The sequence below is a fragment of the Notamacropus eugenii genome, chromosome 3, assembly GCF_028372415.1.
Source record: "Notamacropus eugenii isolate mMacEug1 chromosome 3, mMacEug1.pri_v2, whole genome shotgun sequence".
Taxonomy (NCBI): Eukaryota; Metazoa; Chordata; class Mammalia; order Diprotodontia; family Macropodidae; genus Notamacropus; species Notamacropus eugenii.
Window position 1 is genome coordinate 275237324 of NC_092874.1, and position 25320 is coordinate 275262643.

The 25320-nt window shown below is 38.1% G+C and overlaps 1 protein-coding gene across 6 annotated transcripts in view; it reads right to left on the reverse strand.

The window, feature by feature from the left end:
- EEA1 (early endosome antigen 1) overlaps positions 1–25320 on the reverse strand; it is a 132419-nt gene that overhangs the window by 12813 nt on the left and 94286 nt on the right. For all 6 annotated transcript variants that reach the window (XM_072655563.1, XM_072655562.1, XM_072655566.1 and 3 more), the window contains 9 exons: positions 24341–24454; positions 22959–23114; positions 20620–20759; positions 18407–18737; positions 15445–15540; positions 15009–15203; positions 9899–10081; positions 1974–2159; positions 873–1004 (listed from right to left, as the gene is read on the reverse strand). In XM_072655563.1, the coding sequence (XP_072511664.1) occupies positions 873–1004; positions 1974–2159; positions 9899–10081; positions 15009–15203; positions 15445–15540; positions 18407–18737; positions 20620–20759; positions 22959–23114; positions 24341–24454 (1533 nt within the window). The remainder of the gene's footprint in view (positions 1–872; positions 1005–1973; positions 2160–9898; positions 10082–15008; positions 15204–15444; positions 15541–18406; positions 18738–20619; positions 20760–22958; positions 23115–24340; positions 24455–25320) is intronic.

Here is a 25320-nt window from a genome sequence, read left to right on the forward strand (position 1 = left end):
TTAATAATCTAACAATAATGATAATAATATAACTCATCACTTTGTTTCCGTTATTTGAGGGGGTGGCTTTCCTTTGTTTTTCAGACTTTTAAGCTCACCCTATTCTCATCCCTCTTTCCCAGCCCTTTTCAGAGGAAATAATATTTTTCTAAGTTACAAAAACTTGGTAGACAAATATAAGACTATGCATAGTGACCCAAAGCTGCTCTCCTTAAGCCAAGGTATTTCCAAGTTTCTGTGGTATGGAATGAAAAAGAGGTCAGTCTTTAAAAAAAGTCATGCACTTGGCCTCTAAAAGTGTATTTTTCATTTATCTGGAAGCCAACTTCACAAGTATCTCATCTCTTCCTTCAGATGACTATCAATGAAATTTCTTTATCAAACCTCAACAAAATCAAAACTATTAGGCTGCCTTGTTTTTACTCAAGTGGACATAAATGAAAGTCAGATATAGTAAATATGCAAATTTATATAGTAAATTATGTTCTAGCAGGGACTATTTCATAGGTCCAAAGGATCACACAGACTTAGAACTAGAAGGACCTGAGAGGACAACTGGTTAAATCCCTTCCTTTTACAGAATAGCAAAGTGAGGGGGAATAACTTGTCTTAGGCCACATGGGCAATAAGTAGGTTTGACCCCATTTCTTCTAACTCCAGAGCCAATGCTTTTTTAAAGGCCTTAATCTTGGAAAATCTAATAGTTTTCCTGTCTTTTAAAAAAAAAAATTTAAATCTTATTTTTTTCCATTTAGCTTTTAATTTCAAAGAAACGTCAGTATTTAGATATGGAACACTGGGAAGGTAGTCTGGCAAGTGTGGCATTTGTTCACAAAAGCAGGCCAAGTCAGAAAACAGACATTCCAACTCACCTTCAGGCTTTCTTGTTTGCAGGACCCAAGTTCTTCACTCAATTTGGAAATTTCTTTTTCCTGTCTACCCTTAACTTCTTGTAGTTCCATCAATTTGGACTTCTCATTAGCTAGTTCTTTTTCTTTCAATGACTAAGGAAAAAAAAAATTAATTGCAAAGTATATTGCAACTCAAAATCAAAACATAACGCTGTATTTTCCTTACAAATTTATTTAACTTATAGGTAACTCAAACACAATATAGTTTTCAAAATTATGTCAATAAAACATAAAGGGCCAATCACAAAATGTGCCTGACCTTCCTATCAAGATACCTTTCTAAATTGAACATTATTTATACCAAGTATAAGTAAATCTCAGATAAGCTCTGTAATTTGATGATAGGTCATCATTTTGGTTACTAAACCAAAAATGACACCTTTCTTCTCATTTTCATGTGTGTGAATATGTACTTTTCTGCCAAGAAAAGAACTAAAGATAAATATGGTTTAAATTTTCTAAGCCACTAAAAGAATAAATTGGTATTTTCACCTTCATAGCCTAATAACATACCATACATTTTACCTTATCAAAACTGTAATGGCATTCCCACTAGAAAATACTAACTTTTAATCGAGGAGATTTTTAATATAATTCATTTTATTTTAATTTAATTTTAATATAATTCAGAATGGTTTCCAGACTCTTTTTCATCCTGAATATGCAACCAGGCTAAAGATCAAGAAATATGAGGGCTGGCTAAAAACATTGGGAATTTTTAGCCTGGCGAAGAGATGAAGCTATTACACGAGAGCTCTTCAAACACTGAGAGGGATTTAGAATGGACAGATGATCAAGTATCTCATAAATTCCAGAAGGCCAACAGATGGAAGTTATAGGGAGGCAGATCTGGACTTAACACAGGGAAGAATGAAAGTCTGGATGATACAAAAATGACCTGGGTAGTGAGCTTCCCATATCTGAAAGTGCTCACACACACAGAATGCTGGATGAGGAACAGCCTGACAGGGATCCTGCTATTGAGTGAAACTGAAAACCTCGAGGGTCCCTGTGGCCCCCTCAGCTCTAGGTTTAAGGCAGACTCAGAGAACAGTTAGTCACCTTATCCTTTTGCACAGACTGCAGTGTTTGGCCCTGCTCTTGCAACTGCTGCTCCTTTCTGGACACATCTTGCTCCAAAGAGGCCTTGGCGCTCTTCAGCTCTTGAATCATTTTATTCTGGTTTCCAAGTTGGTTTCGGTTTGAAATCAAGTCCTCTTGAGCCAGAGACAGCTTTTCTTCTACAGACTAAGAAAAACGATTGACCAACACTTGTTAATAAACACTATCAAAAACACAGACATTTCCGACCACACTTTAATCAGAACAATGAAGAGAAAGAATTCTCCACTAGGAGAATTTTTTTTTTTGCTTAATAAAAACAAAAAATAAGTGCTGCAATGCTAAGTTTTTACATTTTTAAAAGAATGACATTTTAAAATATATGGAATCAACAAGAGTTTACGGAGTCCTTCCTAACACTATCTTCATTATTCTCTTAAGTGCTTTGGGGGATATAGAGGAAATACTTGACTTGGTCCTTGCTCTCAAGGAGTCTAAAATCATGTTGGAGAAACAAAGGTAACACACAGGAAACAGAGACTGTAAGATAGCAACTAGGTTAGGAGCTAAATCATGAGGTTCAGACTAATGCTGGAGGATTTAGAATTAAACCTTAAAATGATAAACCTTAAAATAATAGAATCTGTAACAAAAGGAGGAGGGCCCTTTTGCAAAGTGACTTTATTACACATTAGCCAACACAGGGATACAAAAGAAAAAAGAAGAAAACGCGGATGAATAAAAAATGAAAGAAGAGGAGGCAAAAAGATTCTTCTTTTCAGTGCTTGGCTAAGGATCCAGGTGCTAGCTGGCTCTCCTTGACGTACATAGAGACCCGGCCCTAGCACTAAGCAGGCTATCCCTCTAGGCAGGAACTATACTGCATAAGGAGCAGGAAATCATAGCTAATTAATGATCAGTCATGAAACGTTCAGAGGGCCCGTGTTAAGAAGCCACAATCAGCTATGTAGAGAACATAAATACATAACACCAACAGCCATTTCCCAAAAGGTAAGTGGTCAAAGGATATGAACAAGAAATTTTCAAAAGTAGAATTATAAAGTATCAATAATTTAGCAAAGACTCTACCCAAATCACTAATATGAGAAATACAAATCAAAACAAGTGAGATTTCTTGTAAACATTCACAAATTAGCAAAGATAACGAGGTGAAAATGATCATAGTTGAAGAGGCTACAGAAAGACTGACATACAGTTCGTAGATCTGATTTGGGTCAACCATGCTGTGAAAAAAGTTTTGGAATTATATAAGAAGTCACTTGACTGTTACTACTCTTTAACCCAAAGATTCCACTGCTGGGAATATACACAAAGGAAGCTAAAAGAGATTAAGACTGATCCCACATGTAACAAAACATTTATAATTTAGGACAAAAAATTTTTTAAATACTTTTTTTCTGGTAGCAAAAAACCAGAAATAATGTAGGTGGCCCATGCCTGAGAAATGGTGGAATAAATTGCTATTGCAGAATCACAGCTCTAGAGCTGGCAGGGACCTAAGAAGCCATCTGGTCCAACCCCCTCAACTGACAGTTGAGGAAACTGGTCTATGACTGTAACAGAATGTCACTGAGGGCTGAGACTGGCTTGTCTGTGCCTTGCACCCCCAGCACAGTAGGTGCTTTATGAAATGCTTGTTGAAGGAATGATGTCACAAAAATGATAAATGAATATGAGAAATCCTGAGAAATACAGATGCAAATTCATATGATCTCTGGGTCAAATTTGGGATTTACTGTGATCAATTAAAAATTACTTGTCTAATGTTTTCTAGTAACTTCCCTCAGAAAAAAAATTATCCTCATCAAATTATTCATTTTTACAGAAAAAAACTATACTTAACACAATATTTTATTTTTATATAGTATTTTGCTTTTCCCCAGTTACATGAAAAACAAGTTTTAACATTCTTTTTAAAACTATGAGTTCCAAATTCTCTTCCTTCCCCTCTCCCCACTCCACTTCATTGAGAAGGCAAGAAACACAATATTTTAAAGTAAACCTTTGTAAGAAGGTTTTTCCCTTCTTTTTAAAAAAGTAACTTTGTGTTTTATCCTTCATTCTCGAAGAGGACCATGACATCAAGATGTTGACATGACTTGCAGTTGACTTGGATTTGAGTGAGGGAGGGCTGTGCGAAGTCACCAACCTCACTTTCTTCTCCTGAGCCATCTGGGTCCAGGGGCCTGATATTCATCAGCATGACTGGAGATGACCCAGGATGCAAAGCAATATTAATTAATAAAAATTTAAAACCTTTTTAATGTCTGATGGTAAGAGGTTGAACGGACATGGTACTCAGATTCTAAGAATTTATTTTAAACTCCCACAGCTACCTTTCTTTGAACATGATCACATAAGTAATTCAAAGCACATTGTTTATGGTTAAACCTCATTTCTACTTTTACTTAACAAAACACATAAACGAATAGACATTCCATTTAATAGCCAATTAAAAGTGACACTTCAACGATATTCCAGCAGGTGGTGCTAAAAGCACAATATAATTTTGACCCTTCCTATTTCCCCCTGGAGATGAAGTACATCTCATCAATCCAACCAACAAAGGCTGTAAGACCTGCTCATGTCACTGAAACAGAAAGGAACCATGATGGCCGTGGGTGACTTTCTGCGAAACGGCATAATCTTACTTTGGCTGCTTGTTTCCCATGAGGCTCCACTCTAATATCCTTCACTACACCATTTTTTTTTTGACAAAAATACATAAAAATAAAATGTAGAAATTATCTACATTTTACATTCTAAAATCTACATTTTACAGTGCAGAAATTATCTACCTTATACTTTCTCAAAAAGCATTTCAGTTACTTTATAGCCTAAACTGTTCTTTGTAAAAGTCATTCACATGTAAAACAGTGGACAGAGCCCTGAACTGAGAGACAGACTGACTTGAATCTGAATCGTAATTCAGACATTTACTAGCTGAATGCTGTTGTACAGTTGGTTCTGACTCTTTGGACCCCGAGGACCACAGAGAGTGTCCATGGGGTTTTCTTGGCAAACATACTGGAGTGGTTTGCCATTTCCTTCTCCAGTGGATTGAGGCAAACAGAAGTTAAGTGACTTGCCCAGGCGCACCCAGCTAGTACATGTGTGAGGCTAGATTTGAACTCAAGTCTTCCTGACTGCAGACCCACTGCTCTTTGCACTATGGTGCCACCAAGTGACTTGTCAAAATTCATATAGCCAAAATATGTCAAAATTAGGATTTGAACTCAGGTCTTCCTGATAGAAGGCCCAGCACTCCATCCACTGAGCCATCGAGCTGCCTCCATTAGCTGACTGATCCCTAGGCAAATCATTTCATCTCTGTACAAATCATTTCCTCATCTGTACAACAGGGATGATAATAGCACCAATCTCAAAGGGTTGCTGGGAGAGAATAAATGAGACAACATGTGTAGGGTACTGTGCAAACCTTAAAGAACTATAGAAATGATAGTTATCATCATTATCAGCTTACATAACGTGCCACACAGACAGTATACGCTGATATAATTCTAATTGCTATCACAGCAATACATTAAGAGAGAAAGTCTTAGTTCTGGCTGTGCCCACGACTCTGACACTGAAGAAGTAATTCAAATGAGATGTATCATCCCCAATTTTACAAGGATATCATAACAATTAACAATATATAAAAAGGCACTTTAGATCTCAGATGTCAGAGGACACCCATCCTAAATGCAGAGTTATAATGAGAATCCCCTGGTCCTGTGGCAAGGCTCTAGAAGCATTACTTTCTGAAATGCTGTTAGATTAGGGAGTTCTAAAGATTCTGTTGGACGACCAACTAGATCATGCAAAATGACAGTGGGCATAGCGCCAGGCCTGGAGTCAGGAAGACCCAAGTTTAAATCCAATGCCTCACACCTACTTATTGTGTGAATCCTAGGCAAGTCACTTAACCTGTTCATCTCAGTTTCTTCATCTATAAAATGGGGATGATAATAATAGTGCCTGCCTCTTGGGGTTGTAGTCAGGATCACATGAGATATCTATAAGGGATCCCCAATTTCATTAATGTGGGTTCTCCCTCCATCAACAAAGAAGACAAGCCCTTTAGACTTGTGAAGATGGGATTGAAGTAACCCAGAGGAAGCCTTTCTCCATTCAGCGAGGCTAGCCCTAACATGAGACATACAGGCTGAGCCATACTTGAAACATTCCTGGGTTGGTAGGACCTGCCAGAGCCCTCCAGAAATCTGGGCCACTCTTATGCCAAGATAAGGTCTAGAGAAAGGACTTCATCCAAGGTTTACTTTTCCTGCCTGGCATCCTACAGAAAATATTCCTGATCACACAAAGCACCTGCATCAGTAAGTTCCATCCCTGATCTTTTCTTTCAAACTACAGCATTTCTGTTCTGTTATTACTGTTTGAATCCAATATAACTTGCAGTAAGTATCTGGTGAAGGAAATCACTGAATCTGTCTCTACTGCCTCACCATGTTTTCAAAGCTATGCCAACAAAACAGGAACTCGAGCAGGTTCTTCTAACCTGGAAATAATACGAAAATAGTCCTGGCAGCATATTTCCAAGAATGGTTACAGCCGGGGTTAGAGAAGCTCCCACTCACAGGCTTCCACTTGATGAATTATTTGGCCATGGTAAACCATGAGACAAAATAAAACAAATATGAAATGGCCCCAGAACTGTGTTAGCCCCTTCCAAGGGGGCATGGAAGGTGGCAAAATGAAGGAAAGGGGAGACAAGGGTGCTAAGAATCATGGTTTTTAGATTAGCTACAAACATAACTTAGCTATGAGTACTTTCAATGGCAGGGATTGTTCAGTGATCAAGGGACAAACATGTCACTCAAAGAACTGAATTACAGCAATCTTGACATTTACAACATAAATAAAATCAGAAGACAAAAGTTGCTGCTAAATAGAAGGATGGTTCACAGGTTATTCTTGGCAAGGTAAATAAGATAGTGGAAACGATGTGAGATGAGAAAGAACGCTGGCTCTGGAGCTTAAGGACCTGCATTCAAATCCTGCGCCTCACTATGTACGTGACCTTAGATAAGTCACTGAACCTCCCAAGGCATCAGGTTCCATATGTGTCAAATAAAGAAGCTGGACTCGATGGCTTTTGTGGCCCATTCCAGCTCTGGAGCTACGAGCCTAGGACATATTGAAGTGGATTTTAAAATTGCCCAAGGATAAAAAGAAACATTTCATGTGACATTCTGTTAGTTCATGTTGAAGGTTTCACAATAAGATTTTCTGAGAATATCTGTGTGAATATTATGGACTAACACTTGTTGCAGAGGAAAAGGTAGAGAAATGCTAAGAAAAACATGAAAAGAGCATCCATATTAAATCAGTGAATTATCAGTGACTTCAATGCACAGGTAAGCACAGAGGAAGTGACGAAAAACATGTTGGAAAACCAGGCTCAGGAGAGTAAGAAATGACAGGCCGAAAGCTAGTACATTCTCATACCTGTAAATCACAAATTTTTCTTTGAGAATTATAAGTCCCTGGATACAGAAGGTACCAAATAACATCATTAAAAAAATTGATTACATTTCAATAGACAAAAATAACTGGATCTGCATAGGCATGGGGGACAGTGAGGCAAGTGGTTACCCACTTATTGACAATACCCAAAGTGTCAAAATATGCATAGAATGTGTAGATTCTTATCATAGTATTGCAATAATCCATTTGCCAAACAATATCTAAGAACGATCGATCATCTTGGTGTGGATGACTAACATAATGAAATTTACCGGCATAAATACAACAGCCAAACTGGTTCATCTCAGTATTCCAAATGTACAATAACTTTGTTACTCTATAAGCCTTTCAAGGCTTACTTGACATCAAGAGTTCAGCTAAATCAACCTTTCTACACAACATAGTATTTTCTATTTCTACGCCTTTGTACTGGTTGTCCCCATGCCAATGCCCTCCCTCCTCTGACTCTTAGAATCCTTTCATTTCCTCCAAAGCTCAGCAACTTCCTACAGAAGACTTTTTTTGACCCTTCCAGCTACTAGTACCAACTATCTCCCTGAAATGACACTGAATTGTTCTGTATATAATTATAGGTGTATGAGTTCTCTCAGGGCCTTTGTCTTTGTATCCCCAGTACTTGATAAATGGTACATGCTTGAGTAGCAGCTACCATACACATCACATTTGTTTCTGCAGTATCTATTTTCAATTACTATTTTAGTTCTAGCTGCCCTGTCCTAAATTGTCAATCAGTTGGAAAATTGTACCTACCTTAAGACCACCTATCAATTGGGAATTAGCTCTTAACAACAACAAAATCAAAGTCAATTTCTAAAGATTTTGAATGTGAGACTTCTATCAGAGGTATTCAATATCTCTGGTAAATATTTTCCCCCAATTTGTATCTTTTCTTCTAACTATATTGAGTTCATTTTTGTAAAAGCTTCATTTTATATAACTGAGAATCATTTGTGTTTTATTTCTTTTGTTATTGATGTGACTAATTATATTTAAGTGGTTTTTCTAATGTCAAACTGTCCTTGCATTTATATTTCCTAGGAAGGTCTACAATCATACAAGACTTTTACCTAAAAACCACACAGGACCTTCCTTATGAATGATCATGTTCCATAATAGAACTGCAAACAGTAGCCTTAATAAATGTATTTGCTAATGAATATTTCCTAAAGACTAAACTGAATCAGCCCTTATTTTGTATATATATATATATATATATATATATATATATATATATATATATATATATATCACAGGATTTATCTGTATATACTTCTATTACAATACTATTTTTCCAGTATTATAGTGACTTTTGTGTCTGCATTTTCTTCCATACTAATTCTAAGCGTCTTGAGGGAGATGCCTGTATCTTAGTTGTTTTACTTCTCCTCATGCATGACACAAACATTTTTAAGAGAATTGATATGCACAGTTACAAGAAAAAAGACAAATCTTTTTTCAAACTTCAAACATGTGTCTTCTCACATAAGCACTCAAGCTTCTCCCTATATGTAAATCAGTATTAGCTTTGCTCCAAATACAGCCTTCTCTTCCAAATTTCCCTTATTTGTCAAAGGTACTACTATTCTTTCAGTTGCCCAGGTTCAGAACCTTGAAATTACCCTTGACCTTTCATTCTTCCATTTGTCCCCCATTTGTGGAACCAGCAGCCAAGTTTTGTAGACTGCCTTTCCATAACGTGCGTCCTTTCCTCTCATAGGACAGTACCTTAATTCAGTGCGTCATCACCTTCCATCTGGATTACTACAAAGCCCTCCTAAAAGGTCCCCTAGAATTCTCTCAAGCTTCTCCCCTCTCCAAATCAACTTCCACCAGTTGCCAAAAAGATGTTTCGAAAGTACAAGTTTGACCGTGTTCCTCCCCAGTGACTCTATTGCTTCTGCGATAAATTCTAAAATCCCATTTGGCCATTTAAAACAAGTTCCAGCCTATCTTCACAGGTTTATTTATATGTAAAACTCAACTCCACATTCTAACCACTAGTCAGCCCTCTTTCTCAATCACAGAGGTCCATCTTCCATATATGGGCTCCTTCTTCAAATCTTCATTTTTGGAATCCCTAGCTTCCATTAAAGCTCAGTTCATGTGCCCCATCCTACAGGAAGACTTTCCCAATCTCCCCAAGTGTCAGTCCTGCCTCCCCACAAAAATACACACACCCATACCTACATACATGTGTATTTTATATATGCTTTGTGTTTCACCATGTACATACATGTTATTTCCCTGAACAGAATGTTCTTTGATGGCTCCTGGATGGCCAGGAGTGCCGTGTGCTTACTCTCGGGGCCTGGCATGGGGTAAGGCACTTAATAAATAAATGCTTGTTTACCAAACAAATCCCTATTGAATTCACCTCCCAGAGCTCCTCATACCTTGAGATCCTGTCTCGTTGCCAGCAGCTCAGATTCTTTTCCGTAAATGTCAGACTGGAGCTGTTTGAGACGCTCCTGACTCTCCTCATACGTGTTCTGCAAAGTGGAAAGTCTGTCTCTCTCTGCGGCGAGGCTCTGGCATGACAGAGTTATCTGCTGCTCAAGCTTATTCTCAAGCTCTGTCTGAAACACACAGATAATGGCTTAGCAATTGTAAGTCAAAAAACAGCAACAACACTCTAGAATAAGAAGTTGGATTTATTTAGGGATTCATTTGTACCCTGTTCCATTGAGAGTGATATGGGAAAATGCCAGATTGCATATAGGTTTGTGTTGTAAAATTTTATTTCTTTTGAAAAAGAATTTTTAAGATTGGACCATAATTTTATCACAGTAATTTAAAAAAACTACCAAAAAAAAGTTGTTTTCCAACATAATTTTTTAAAGTGATGAACAAAAATATAAAAAATAAAAAACAAAAAATCTAGTTCAGCAATTAACTATGCTTTATGTTCTAAACAATCTGAAAGAGGACTACTTCTGAAGTCAAAGGACCCAAGTTTAAGATGTCCTTTTAAACTTACTCCTGGTGCCCTGGGTAAGTCGCTCTACTGTCTTTGGACCTGAATTTCCTCATCTATAAAGATCACTGACCAGCTATGATTCTGGGTGGTCCAAAAGGTTGATTTATGATTAAGATGTAGAGACTAGTATGAGAGACTAATAAAATTATCTCTGCTACACAGAAGAAACTAGAGCTAATTTGGAATAATGTTGTGGGGCCCAGTATGGAAAAAGCTATTTTGGATTAAAAATAATTTTTTTAAATAAAGTTTTTTTGTTTTTGTTCTTAAAGGAAGTACCTTCAAATGGACTATGCTTAAACCAGGAGTTTTTAACTTTTTTTTGTCTCAAGATATACCTTTTTGGCAGTCTGGTGAAGCCTTTAGATTCCTTTTTAGAATGTCTTTAAATGCATAAAATAAAATACATGTGAGTATAAAGAAAACCAAAGGTTAATGAAAATAAAGATGCAATTTTTTTTTCTATCTAAGTTCATAGGTGTCCAGAAATCTATGCATGATTTCAGAATTAAATGAAGTAAGAGTCCCTGACTTAAATCATCTCAGACAAATGACAGCTCAGTCACAAGCTATTGTACAGCCTCCCTCAGTAACTCACCATCATGGATCGCTTACATGAAACCTAACCCACTCATGCTATGCTTTTTGGCCCTGTTTTCTCTTCATGAGAAAACTCGTGAGGAGTTGTAGAGCAGTTGGCCATCACCTTTCTATACAAGATTTTCAAGCATTTGGAAACCACTGTTAAACTGTAGTTTGGAATTAATTCCATTCACCATGGTAAATGCCTTTAACCTTTTCTTTCAGTCCTCCACTCCCAAGTTCTCCACATGAAGATTCCCAAACTGAACCATCAGGAGAGAGCAGATACTAACCAGTGATGGTCATAAAGAACGCAGCACTGCCTCATGCTTGCAGCATTCTATACTTCTTTTTATATGTTACAAGGTTGTTCACTGAAAAAATCTGGACCCGTTATTTCTGATACACCATTGGCTGGTTAGTTCTGTGTTTTGAAATATTTCATATACCTTATATTTCTTCCCAAAGTATATCTTACCACTCTATACTTGTCTATATTCTATACTGATCATTCCCATCGATGTGTCTGGACTCATTTCTAACTTCTCAAGGTTATTTTTAATCTGATTTCTTTAAGGCTGACTTCTCCCCTGCCCCTGTCAGAGTCAGTAATAAGGCTAATAAACATGCTATTTATTCCATCTACAGTTCACTGATGAAAATGCGGGCTAACAGCAAGAAGTATTGTCTTGAATCTAAAAATCCTGGACTAGACTAGCTAGTATAACAAGATGATATCCATTAGCCAAAAGAAATGTCTGAAAACTACTGACCTCAAGAAAAAAGACTGATCAAAAATAATTTTGTCTTTTTTTACATATAATCACTGGAGCTGTAGTACATGAAGAGAGGAAAAATCTAATGAACAATTTGGGCTACATTTTTTAGACTGTGATTCAAAAATAAGAAACTTAAATAAACACACATTTCCCAAGTATAGTCTGCGTTTTGTCATTGTTCACATTTATACTACAGACACTGGTTTTGACTCCATGCCACTGAATTCTTAACACAGAAACACTGTATCTGCTTCTAAGCAGTAGTAATATTAATTCAGCATCTTCCTTAAAAAAAGTTAATGCACAAATATAAATAGCTACATCACCAGAGCATGGAGAAAACATGTTTTTCAAGTAAGAAAAGATCCCAAATAAATCTCTCCTTTATGATGAAGATGGCTCAGTCCATACAAACATATGTAAGGAAGTATATGGAAGAACGAAAAGGAGGGAAAAAAAGTCTGCAGTGGTGAACAGAAATCAACTTAAAACAGGTCACAAAACCAATGTTCCTTACGGTTACATTTAAAATAGAAAACAAAAGTTTTTTCTATTTATATTAAACTCGACACTTCTGACATTTCCAAATGTTATTTCATTTACAGGCCTCATTTTGGACATTTCCATTCAAAACAATGTTTTTCTAAAAATTCTCTATTCATTTTCTAACACATTAGGGTTATGTAATCTTGCTTTATATTAAATTAAATTCAGTGAAACACCTACTGCTGTGTGCAAAGAACTATGGCAAGAGAAAAGGTCGAATAAAAAACAATCTCTGCTCTGTGCAGGCTTAAATATAGTTCAGGGAAGATGGGAGAGATGTAAACAAAGACGAGAGGATAAATACACAAGCACAATGGAAAAGGAGATCAAGGCTAACCGGGATTGGTGGCTGCAGAAGCCTCTGTTGGGTTAGTAGTATTTGAACAGGAAGGACAGGCAGAATTTCCAAAGGCAGACCTGGAGAAGCATAGGCTCCAGGCACAACAAAGGTGAGAAGATAGGAGACAGGGAGAAATGGACATGGGGAGGCCGACACATTCAAGAGCACACGGCCCATTCTGGCTGGAGGCTGAAACCACAATGGAGAGGAGCTTAAACGCCAGACTTTATCCTACAAGCAATGGAAAGGCATTACAATGTCTGAACAGGAGAAAAACTGGAGCAGCACTGTTCAGAAGAGAGATTACTTTGGCATGAGTGAACAGGATGGACTAAAAAAGGGGAAATCGTCGAGGTGTGAGCTAACAAGAGGTGAACTGGGGTGCTGCTCGTGAGAGGGTAAATGCAAGGAATACTGTTAAAGTAAACCCCACAGGATGTGACAGGTTATATATGGGACACAAAGGAAGGAGAGGTAACTAAGCTGCTCCTAAATTTCAAGTACAGATGCCTAGAAAACAGTGGTACAAGTAACATTAAAGAAGTCAGAAGGAGAAGCAGGTGTGGGTAGGAAAATGAAGAGTTTGGTTGAGACTAAGAAAAGAGGCCTACTCTAGAGATAGATCTATACCGAAGGAATAACCAAACCTTCGGGGAGAGATATGATTATCAGGGTAGAGAAAAAATAGGCCCAAGAATTACCTTTGGGGAATGCCTACAATAAAGGAATGAGAAGAGGAGCCATGGAAGAGGCCAGAGAGGACAGTCAGAGGGGAGAAGAGGGTGGAGCAGCCACAAAAACCAAGGGAAGGTAAGACCATCAAGAAAAAGAGTCAAGGTCTGGTGATTAAGTCATCTGACAGCCTTAAAGAACAGTTTCAGTAAAGGAGAAGAATAGGAAAGATGATGAGGGATGAATAAGGGGTGACAAAGTAGAGGAAATGAGTTGAAACGGCTCTTCCTGGAAAACTGAAAGTAACAGAAAGCAGAGAGACAGATAAAGGGGCAGCAGCGGCAGAAGGTGAATTGTTGGGTATTTTTAGGAAAGAGTTTCCCTAAGCATGTTTGAAGTAGAAAAGGAAGAATCAGTGAAGAGAGAGATACTGGAAATACAAGAGAGGTACTGAGATTACTGAGACTACAAAGTCCCCAATGGACTAAGTAACAGGGGAGAAATTTATCTCTGGCAAAAAAGAAAGCCATATCTTCCTCTAAGATAGGAGAGAGGAAAAGAATAGAAAAATAAAGAGACTTGAGAAACACAGGAGGGAAGGTGAGGGAACTCACAACTGATGGACTCAATCTTCACACTAAAGAAGGCAAGTTTATCTCCTGAAAAGTTGGGAGGGTTGGAAATGGCTTGGGAACTCGAGGAGAATGGAAAAGGTCTTAGACAGTCACCTTTAGATGCAAAAGGGAATCAATAAGAAATAAAGAATTGGTTGAGTAGCAATAAAGATGAAGTTAAATAACATGAAATTGTCCCAGACTTCAATGACATGGCTTCGTGATTTGGTTTAGTTATAATCGACTACAGATGAGGGTGAGTTGAGAAAGCACATGGTGAAGGCAGCACTGAAGTTACCTACTGATTAGGGGAAGTTAAAAGACTGCAAATTCCACTATGAAAACAAAAAATGGCTTCAGTTAAGAGTGAGATGGATAAAAGGAACAAGAGGAGGTTGTGATAAAACTAAGGAATTTCTACTACTACCACTACTACTATTACTACTACTATTACTAAGAAGAAGAAGAACATATAGCACCTCCTACGTGCCAGTTACTGTGTTAAGAGCTTTACAATTATAATCTCATTGGATCCTTACTACCACCTTGGAAGGTAAGTGCTATTATTATCCCTATTTTACAGATGAGGAAACTCAGGCAAACAGAGGTTAAATGACTTGCCCAAGGTCACACAGCTAGTATGTCTCTGAGGCTGGATTTAAACTCAGGCCTTCCCAACACCAGGCCTGACATTCTATCCACTGCCCCACCATGCCAGTACAAAAGGGGGGAAGTTGTAGAAAAGGTAACAAAAGAACGCATGCAAGCTAATTCATACTTCTTGGCATTAAAAAAGAGAAAGTGATTCACAATCATATTTAAAGTATTTCCATACTAAAATATTTGCCACAATATCCAAACTTTCTATAATTTTAATGTTGAAAAACTCCTTATTTACATATGAACCACTCACTGAGGTGGAAATCATTCGTTTACTTTATCATGCTCAACTTGGCATTATTTTACACAGAGCAAGTGAACACAGTATCAGACCTTCTGGGAAAGTGTCGTTTTCATTTCTTCTTGAAGTTTTTCAGTCTGCTTCTTCCTCTGCTCAAGTAACTGCTTTAGAGAACTGAGCTTCCCCTGAAGCTGCTGTTCCTCTCTTTCCTTTTCTTTTGAATCATTCTGAACATGTAAGACTTGTTCCTTCGCAGAACTGGGGTGCAATTTCAGCTGCTGAGTAGCCTAGGAAAGAAAGAAAAGCATAGGCAGTCTTATCAAGTGACCCAGGATCACTCTGCCCAGTCACTAATGGAGAGGTCATTAATCACAGTGACACACAAGTCAAACTTTCGTTCACTGTCTTTCAAACTGAACAAGTCATCCTGTGTCCTAAGCTTCTCTGTTGAAAATAATTTGGAAATGGAAAGGCTTTATTTACATCCTTTTATCATTCTTACTGTCATAGGAAGAAGAAATATCTTACCTCCTTCTCCTTTTCAAATAACTTCTTCGATCCATTCTTTTCCTTAATGGCACATTCAGTCTGTACTTGATGTTTTAGTTCCTTGCAAATCTTTTCCTGTAAAATGTAAACTATCTTATCCAAGGAACATTTTTAGAAATTATTTAGGTGCTCTATGAATTATTTCAAAATAAATACTAGGCCATGATGGGAATCATTAAACTACCCACCATGCAATGGGTTGCAATACCCCTCTATACACTCCCCCCATACATGCACACATATACACCAACACACACGTACATGCACATAGACACACATGCACATACATGCATATACATACACACCATAGTGTATAAAGAATGACCTATCTTGCAATGAAAAGGAAAACCTAATAATAGAGAGGTAGCATTTCCATAGCACTTCAAGGTTTGCAAAGCACTTGACAGTGTCACTGAGGGTCTCAGTGAGTGGCCTATCCACTCTACCTAACTACTTCACTGCAACATAGGCTAGGTATAGGATTTAGAGTTGGAATGGTCTTTGAAGGTTCTCTAGTCCAGTCCCTTCCTTTTATAAATAAGGAAATGGAGGCTCAAGAAGGGAAATGACCTATGTTGGTCCTACGTGTAGTGTGGCACAAGCCACATTCTCAGATTCCAATTCCAGAGATCCTTCAGTACATTACAGAGACACAGCCTTCTGGGTGAAGGCGACTGTGTGAAAGAATTCTGGAAAAGAAGGCTGGAGCCAGACTGAGGAGGTGGAAGAACTAAAGTACCTTGGGATGGCTATTTTGGCAACTGGACCAGCAGGTTGGAGTGAAGAGAATAGAGATCCCTTAAGAGGTTGCTACAGGCAAACAGGGACTCCGACTTGAACTAGGATGGTGACTATGGTGGAGAGGAGATGAATGTGAAATATAGTACGGAGGTATAATCAAGAGGAAATGGCAAATGACTGGATATCGAATGTGGGAGAGAAGGAAGAGTCAAAGCTGCTGAGGTCAGGGGTGAGAGGGACTAGGGGAGACTGGCACTTAAGGTGCAAGTCTGGAACAGCTCCTGTGGCCAGTATGATGGTGAGCCAGTCAGAGAAGAATCAAAGGATGGAGGCCAGCTGAGACGACAGAATAGCGGGCCCAGCAGACACAGTCCCAGAGACTCCTTCCAGAAGCTCTGAAGTAGGAAAAAATTTTGAGAGTGGAAGACAGCAGGGCACAAGAGCAAGAGCGTTGAGGGTGAAAGCAACATACAACAGAATCCACTCAACTAGGGAGTAAAGACTGTAGGGGAGAAAGTGACACCCAAACAATGGTGGCTGGACTGGGAGAAGGGGCAGAGAGGAAGAGAGGAGCAGAACAGACAGAAGGAAAGACTATGGTAAGGGAGAGAGTTGGGACACATTGTAACACTTGCAGAGGAAGCTGGAGCTGGTAGCTCCCTTTGGCAAAGGAGCTCTGAGCTGCAGAAAGCCAAGCTGATCACGTGGGAACTGGGGGCCGCATGCTGCGTAAGGAGGGCTCAACTGGCCCATGTCAGGACCAGAGCAGGTGAAAGCTCCTGGGCCAATCAGGAGCGGGGCTGCTACACTTCCAGCCAGGGTGAGAGAGGGAGACACAGGGTCAGAAGAACAGAAAAAAACCAGGACCATTATGGTAACACAGAGTAATTTCACAGTCCAAGATTGTGGAAAATCTAACCATTTCAGGCAAAACTGAGATCTAAGATTCTAACATCCTGTGGGTAGCTAAAGAAGAGCAAGGCCAGATGAACATTTGAGGGCTGTTTTACAGAAGAATGTCTTGTTGGGGCACTGGGTGGCTTAGGTGGTCTATGAAGGAGGGCAGAGATCCAGGAGCCAGACCTGGGAGAGCTTGCTTAAAAGTCTGTGCCATTTCTCTGTTCTTAGACTCTCAAGAGAATTCACAGCACCTTCAAAATTATTCCTTAAAAAGAACATGCTTTATTTTTTGCTTCACTTGATATATGTAACTCAAAGAATGCTGAAGATCTTAGAGATAACCTAGAACAAACCTCTCATTTTTTGAGATAAAGAAAACAAGGCAGAGAAGAGAAAGGACTTGGCAAAGGTTGAAGAGGTAAGTAGCAGAGTCCGTTCTTAAAATCAGGACAAGGGCTCTTTTCAAATAACCAAAATATAGAAAAAAGGAATCAGAAGACATCTCAAAAGGTCATCTGATCTAGTTTCTTAATTCACTCAGGGACTTGGATATATATGCCTCCAGGATCAAAGGATTTTAATAGTCAGAAGGGACCTTAGAGCTGCCCTCTAGTCCAGTCATGTCGACTGAACCAGAAATGGACAGAAACACGCTGACTATGGAAACCACAAATTAACATAATCTATTTTGTACTGTATTTTTATGTATTTTGTTCAATATTTCCTAATCTTATTTTAATCTGGTTCTGTCATACTGGGAGGCTTTGTTCTCTCTCAGCTGAGAGTCTGACACCTCTGATCTAATCCATCCCCACATCTTACAAAGGAGAAAACTGAGACAGAAAGGTTACAGTACTTAAGTAAAGAGCAGTGCTGGGATTTAAACCCAGGCCTTTGTCACCAAATGTAGTCCTTTTCACAATAAAAAGTGCTTCCTATCTGCTTTTGCAAAAAACTGTTGCCTATTCAAGTCTTAAAATTTTATTTCTGGGAAATGAAACTGTACAATCATTTTCCAATTTGTTTTACTTACATCCAATCTAAATTTTTCCTACTTTTATTTCGATCTATATCCTTATGCTGTTCTCATATATAGAAAACAACTAGTCATCACTCCCTTATAAAAATCCTTTGAAGAAAACAATTAAGTCTCTTCCACTGCTTGTACCACCAGCCCTCACAAGGGAATTAAGTGAAAATGCAAAAGAAAACAGTAAGTTACTAAATAAAGACCCTAAAATAATTACACAAAATATAAAATAAGCATGATTCCCCAGAAAAGTAAACAGGTATAACTAACCAATTCTACTGAAGCTGTTTTTCCACTCTGCTTTTCCTTTTCTAATTCGTTCTTTGAGTCTTTCAGAGACTCTGAGGTTTTTGCTAATTTGTCTTTGGTTGTGGAAAGCTCCTTTACTAGACGGTCTCTCTCCACCTTCACTTGCTGTAAATCTGTCATTGCTGCTTGTATCTTGCCATCCAATTCCTTACGCTGACTCTCTGCATCTTGATGCAATTTCTGAAGCTCTTGCTTAAGGTCAGCTTTTTCTTTCTCATGTTTGGAAAGCACTTGTGTTGCATGTTCAAGGGCATCAGATTTTTTCCGCAGATCCAAATGGGCTTTAGAGACGCTAAATGTTTTACGAAAAAAGTTTAAAACCTTTAAAAGTCAACCAATATTAGCACCATATGAATATATTATCTATAATTTTTTTCTTTTTTAGTCCATAAGTGAAATTAATTTAATGATATAATTTTATAGGATAACAGAACTAGAAGGGACTACAGAGATCAAATGATCTAAACCCCTTACTTGACAGAGAAGGGACCTGAGATTCAAAGAAGTTACATGACTCACCCCAGGTCACAAAGCTAGTGACAGATTCAAGCCTAGGATCCAGGTCTCCTGACATGCAGTCAATGCTTTTTCCTTGATCAAGTATTTTTCGTGCACCTGGAAGGGAAATCTCTCCTTCTGCTAGCCCCTAAGCAACATACGGGGCTTTGCTACTTTCCTTTTTATGGCAAAGCATGAAACACATCATATAAATAGGTTTTAACTATCAATACAACACCTCACTTAGCCCAGGCCTACAGAAGTGAAGAAAAAGTCTTTTTCTGGAATGCGGAGGGAAAAATATTTCCCAACAACTTGTTCTAAAACCAAGAGACAACTCTCGAATATTATCACATATACTGTCTTTGTACTTAAAGAGTTTTTAATGACATGACATGAACTAGGTAGGTTAAGACTGGGCTAGTTCAACAATGGAGAACGACTAAATTTTCCAGGAAAGAAATAAAATCATTCAGACTTGGCAACTTGATTAATAACATTTTGAGCTCACATAAACACCTACAGCAGAGGAAGAATCGACTTCCACCTTATCAACCAAGTTTTAATGCAGATTTCTTTCTTTTTATGGATGAGATGGCCACTGAGCTCCCTTGCAATTCTCAAATTCCACAACTGTGTGTGTGTGCGTATGAGTGTATGCATGTGTGTGTGCATATGCACTGAATTTTCAGTGTGCCTTATGACCATTATAAGTTCTAAAACATTTTAATAAAGAATATTCTCATTATGATGAAAGATGTAAGCAGGATGCTTAAAGCTAACAGATCTTAAAATTTTCTAACTTTTCATCCTCTGGATCATATCATTACAACTCCTTTTCCTTCTCTCATGAAGATTTAGGAAAATAGGAAGCTGAGTATGTGGAAGATTAGAAATGGTAATATATTAAATTTCACTAATAATAAAGTGGTTCTCGAAGTTAGTAACAGGGTTTAAGGCCATTATATTCCTACAACCAAAATAGTTTTTAATAAAAGTTACTAAATAGTTTTCTAAAATAGTTAGAATGCCTTCCAAGTCATTCTAAAGAGTCATGGTCATGTGTTTCCTTTGCACACCCCTTAAATTTTCCCCAGATTATCCATGACCCTAACCACAGGAACAGAGTAGCAACAACCAAAGCGACTGGAACAGAACCATGAGCTGGGAGATTGTGCCAAGCAGGGTTTTCTAGGGAGAGCCAGGGTGTCCCTTGGCATCCTCTATGAATGCCAGGTCAGTCATTACTCACAGCAGTTTGGGCTGCTGCCAAGAGAAGACTCCCTGCCCCAATGGCTTACTTGTACACCCCCTCCATGGAGCTGTGGCCCCACACAGTCCCTTCTTTTGTTAACTCCACATTGTTTTACTCAAATTTGTGAATAATTCCAGGCAACTGTTTTACCCTGGTCAACTAGGCAGATGACTAAAAAACCAGAACAGAACCCAGAGTATCAGATGACTCAAATTGATATTTTTCTTGCCCTACCCAAAAGAAGCACAATGGCTCTACTGGATTATGATAGGTTTAATTTCCATTTCAAATGAACATTTCCATACATGGATCAACACATTTAAATTAACATTTAATAGATATGAAATAATAATAAACAATATGAAACCTTTGTGGAAATAGCAAAATAAACAATATCCACTTTGAAAATATGTTGGCTTACACTTCTCTCGAAGCTTCCAGCTGTTGGCTCAGCTCCGCAGCTCGGAGACTTAACACAGCGTTCTGCTGCCTTTGCTCTTGGAGATCATATAAAATCTGTTCCTTACTCGCTTTAGCTTCAACAATATCAGCCTCCAGTTTCTATGAAACAAAAAGTACAACTTTATTGGCTATTTTAGTGTAATTAATAAAGAATTTCCTATTACAGAGAGTCTACATTATTCCACTTTTGTTTTCTTGGGCCAGTCTTCAGAAATAACCATGAAACACTCCTTTAAATTATAGGAAAAAATATTCTGAATAGGAATTCTAAACAACAGAAAATGTTTACAAGCTACTTTTGTGTGTGTGTGGAAGTGAGCAGGTCTGTGATATCATCAGTCTGGAGAACTTCTGGTGTAAAACAATTTCCCCCACTGATGCAGGTCCTCAGTCATTGTTGGAGAGCAGCCTGAGCACCATGACAGTCAGAATGTCTGACATGTCAGAGGCAGAATTTAAACTAGTGTCTTTCTGAAGCCACTTTATCAAGCTGCCTTTTTAGTGGAAATCAAAAAATTCAAAAACAAAGAAAAATGAAATTACAAATTTATAATCAGAGAAATATTATCCTTCAGATTAAAGAAATTACATCAGTTTAGTTACTCATGCTTATAATTATGTCCTCTATTCTAATTACTGTAGCCATTTATCTGACTGAACTATTTAGATGTTATTATCGAAAAATTCTGTACTTTCTGCATACAAGCAAAATGAATACCCCTTAGACCACTTACAATATTGTTTGAATAGCTAGACACTTTTACCCTACAGTTCTGTACTTACTAAATACAACAGGTAACTTTGATGTGTGCACATACACACATGCGCATACACACATGCTTGTGCACTCCCCCACAAACAATGTCCAAACAATTTTAATGCAGTTTTAACAGCTCAAACTAAACTAGCATTCAATAGCTTAAAACTGCAGCAAAGCTTTTGGATCAGCTTATGTATTATTATTTTTAAAACACTTAGAAAAGAAAAAAATTTCTTAAACTATTTTATGCAAATGAATTTCATTCTAAAAAAATTGGCAATAAAAAGCACTAGCATATTCTATAGGGTTATCAACTGTACCTCACTGGACTCTTGAGAGCCTGCTGGTGAGGTGACAATCTCACAGAATCTCAAGGGCAAGAGGAACATTTTTTTCCCATGCCTGACTCACATAGCAATTTCTTTTCTCTAAGTGTTTAAACAGCCTCTACCTAATGACCATGAGTGACAGGACTCGTTACCTTCTGAAAAAGTCCATTCTATCTACTTTGAGACAGTTCTCATTGATAGGGATTTAAAAAAAAAAAAATACATTTTTTGCAAATTCCACCTAACTTTGCCCTCCAGAACCAAACAGAACAAGTGTAATCACTCTGCCAAATAGCAGCCCTATGACTTCTCAGCATCCTCAGTTGGGTCACACGTGACTTTTAGTCCCCTCACCATTCTGGTTACCTTCTTTTAAAGCAGTCCTACTGAGATGTCCTTCCTAAAAAAATGAAACCCAGAACTGAATACTGCAGCGACTTAATACAACTGAATTGATGGATTTTCATTCAGTCCTCTGACGAAGTGATTGGTCCAGAGCAGAGAATTCCTAGACCACCATTCATCCTGGACAGTGGACAGGTCCTCTTAAGGAAACCCAGTATGTCATTTTCTTTTTTCCTGCAAAATCACACACTGTTGATTCATATTAAGCTTAAAATCAACTCAAATCTTTCTCCAATCAATTGCTGTCTCACTACACAATGGCTCTCTCACATACTTGAGCAGCTTAGTCTTGAGCCCAACCATAGGACTTTCCATTTATCCATACTCAGTTTTATTTACTATCTGGTCCATTCATTATTTTAATCTCTCAAGATCTGCTGGTCCTTCCAGTCTATATTCTAACATCGTAGCTATCCCTCCCAGCTATCACCTGAAAATCTAAGCATGCCATGAACTATAAATGTTGGACAGATAGGGAGGTTTATGGGACACTTCACTGGAGATCTCTCTATAAGCTGATATCAATCACTGTAATACACTGATTAAATGGAAGGCTTTGGGAAGACTGTGAACTGCAGGCTAGTTAGAAAATCCTTGTCTTTCTTTGATGATTCTTGAATTTTTAACATCTCAGGATAATCATTACAATATCAATTTCCATCATATGAAACTAGATTACAATGTGGAGGTGATTAAAAGGAATTTTATATCAGAAAAAAATTATGGTAAGAATATGCTTTACAATTATTGGTTTTTTATAAATTTTACAAATGTACAAATTTTTACAACTGTTTTATTACAAACCTTTACTTGCCCCTCTAATTCTTCGGATTTTTGTTCATAAGAGAGCTGTTTCTCTTTTAATTCCTTAATGAAGGCTTCCAGCTGGGCACAGTGGTCTTGCTTATCAAGTAGCTGGGCAGTTACTTCATCCAACTGATTACTGATTTTATTGAATTCCTATAAAGGCGAAAATTGAAGAGAGTTTCAATCAGGCTAACTTGCTTCTGCCCCAAGGTTTAGATTACTTAAAACTAAACAGTATAATCAAAAATCAGCACTTTCTGGTTCCATGATTTAAGGAAGGACATCAAGCCAGATTAGGGATGGGGAACTTGGGGCCTCCAGGTCACATGGGGCCCCCTCGGTCTTCAAGCGTGGCCCTTTAAATGAGTCCAAACTTCACTGAACAAATGCCCTTAATAAAAAGATTTATCCTAGAACACTTGGACTCAGTCAAAAGGTCGCACCCAAGGACCTAGAGGGCCACATGTGGCCTGGAGGTTCCCCACTTCTGGCCCAGATCATAGCTTTCCCCCCACCCCCTCCACATTTTCATCTTTCCAAGTTGCTATGGCTACAAAAATGTGTAACTTACAATCCTGGTAACCAGCTTGTTGTGGTCTGTACACTGAGAAAGGGTTGCACTTTCAACAATTTTCTGATTCTTTAAAAAAAATTCTTAAAAAAAAATTTTCCCCTTTTCAGGGGAAAATTGCTTTAGGAGTCATAATGATTAAGCTAAGGAAAATAAAGTATGTTTTATATTTTAAGGACATGGGCTTTCTTCAGCATAGATCACAACACTACTATCTCTGAATGTAGTGTTGCTCAAAGTGTGGTTCAGGGGACTCCTGGGAATCCTCATGAGGTCAAAATTGTTTTCATGATAATACTAACACATTTTAATTTTTCATGGTAAATATCTATATCTACACTATCCATCTATCCATCTATCTGTCTGTCTATCTAAAAACCGACATAAACTCAAGTTTGGGGGATGGGGTCAATATTTTTTATGAGCGTGTAAAACATAAAGTGCTGCCTTTGTGAATGGACATTATGAGCTACTGTGGTTGAGGAAAATTCATCATCTGATAAGAACCCTCCATAAACTTATACAGGCTAAGGCTGATCTTCAGACAATATCAGCTCTTTCTCTGGGCCCAGGTCTCTCTAGCTAGATGGGCCCCCCTAAATCTCCCACTCCACTGCACAGTCTCCAAGGGAGGAGGGTGTGGTGGAGAACTTTTAGTGGCATTAAGTGCTGTTGCTACCATACTCTGAAGTAAATGCTCTGAATCCTTACTAGATACAAACATATATGAAAATGTAACACATATCTCTAACAAGTCATCTTTTCAACGTGCATCAGTTTAAGGTAAAGGTCGTTTTGCTTCCTATACCTGCTGCTTATCTTGCAACGCATTCTGAGCTGTGTCCAAGTGATTCTGGAGATCTGCCCTCTGAGCCGTTTTTGCAGCTTCAGCAGAGAGCAGTAATTCAGTTTTTGCTTTAATCTGAAATAAAATGAAAAAAATCTCTAATTTATATTCAGAATAAATATTGTTTTTATTTCACCTTACATCAATGCATATTACTACCGCTTTCTGAAGAACTTGAGAGATTATATGATTAGATTAAGAAGCAAATAAGAAGTCAGAACCCCTCAATGAAACTTTAATTTAAAAAAAAAAACAACCACACATTTCCAAGTGCAGCAACTTTCTTTATAGCAGCTGATATTATTTAATCCCACATACAGGCACAGTCACAATATTCACACCTTAGGTCAAATACAACAAATAACTTGAAACCAAAATTGAGTGTTACGTTAAGGCATTGCAACATGGGTTATCTTTAGATTTCCTGGATCTGATGTTGGAAGCACATCTCCTGCCCTTTCAATTCCGTCAGTTTAAAAATATGTACTCCCAAAGCAAAGCCAAGGAGATAGAGCACACAGCTGAGAAGTTTAGTACATTTAGAGTGTACCTCCTCCTTCTATTCCAAGTCTCCCAGGGAGTCACAGACTTGGGTTCTCTCCCGACCAGTACAAACAGCAATCCAATTATGCTCTCTCATTCTGAGTGGTTGTCATCCAAGGCTTTCTGTAAAACTGCCATGGAAGCTCCATCCATTACACTGCCCTTTATTAATGATTCTTTTTACTGGCACTCCTACTACCGCAGTTACTTTTTTCATCTCAACAATGATTCTACAGTGACTCATCTCTACAATTGTTTTATAAGGCATCATCTATAAGAAAAGGGGCCCTCAAAAGCTGCTCCCTGAAAAGGAAGGCTGTGGTGCTTTCTAGAGTCTACCTATTATCAGAAACCAAGTAGTTAAAGCAAACACCAATGAAAAGATCCCCAGGAACTAG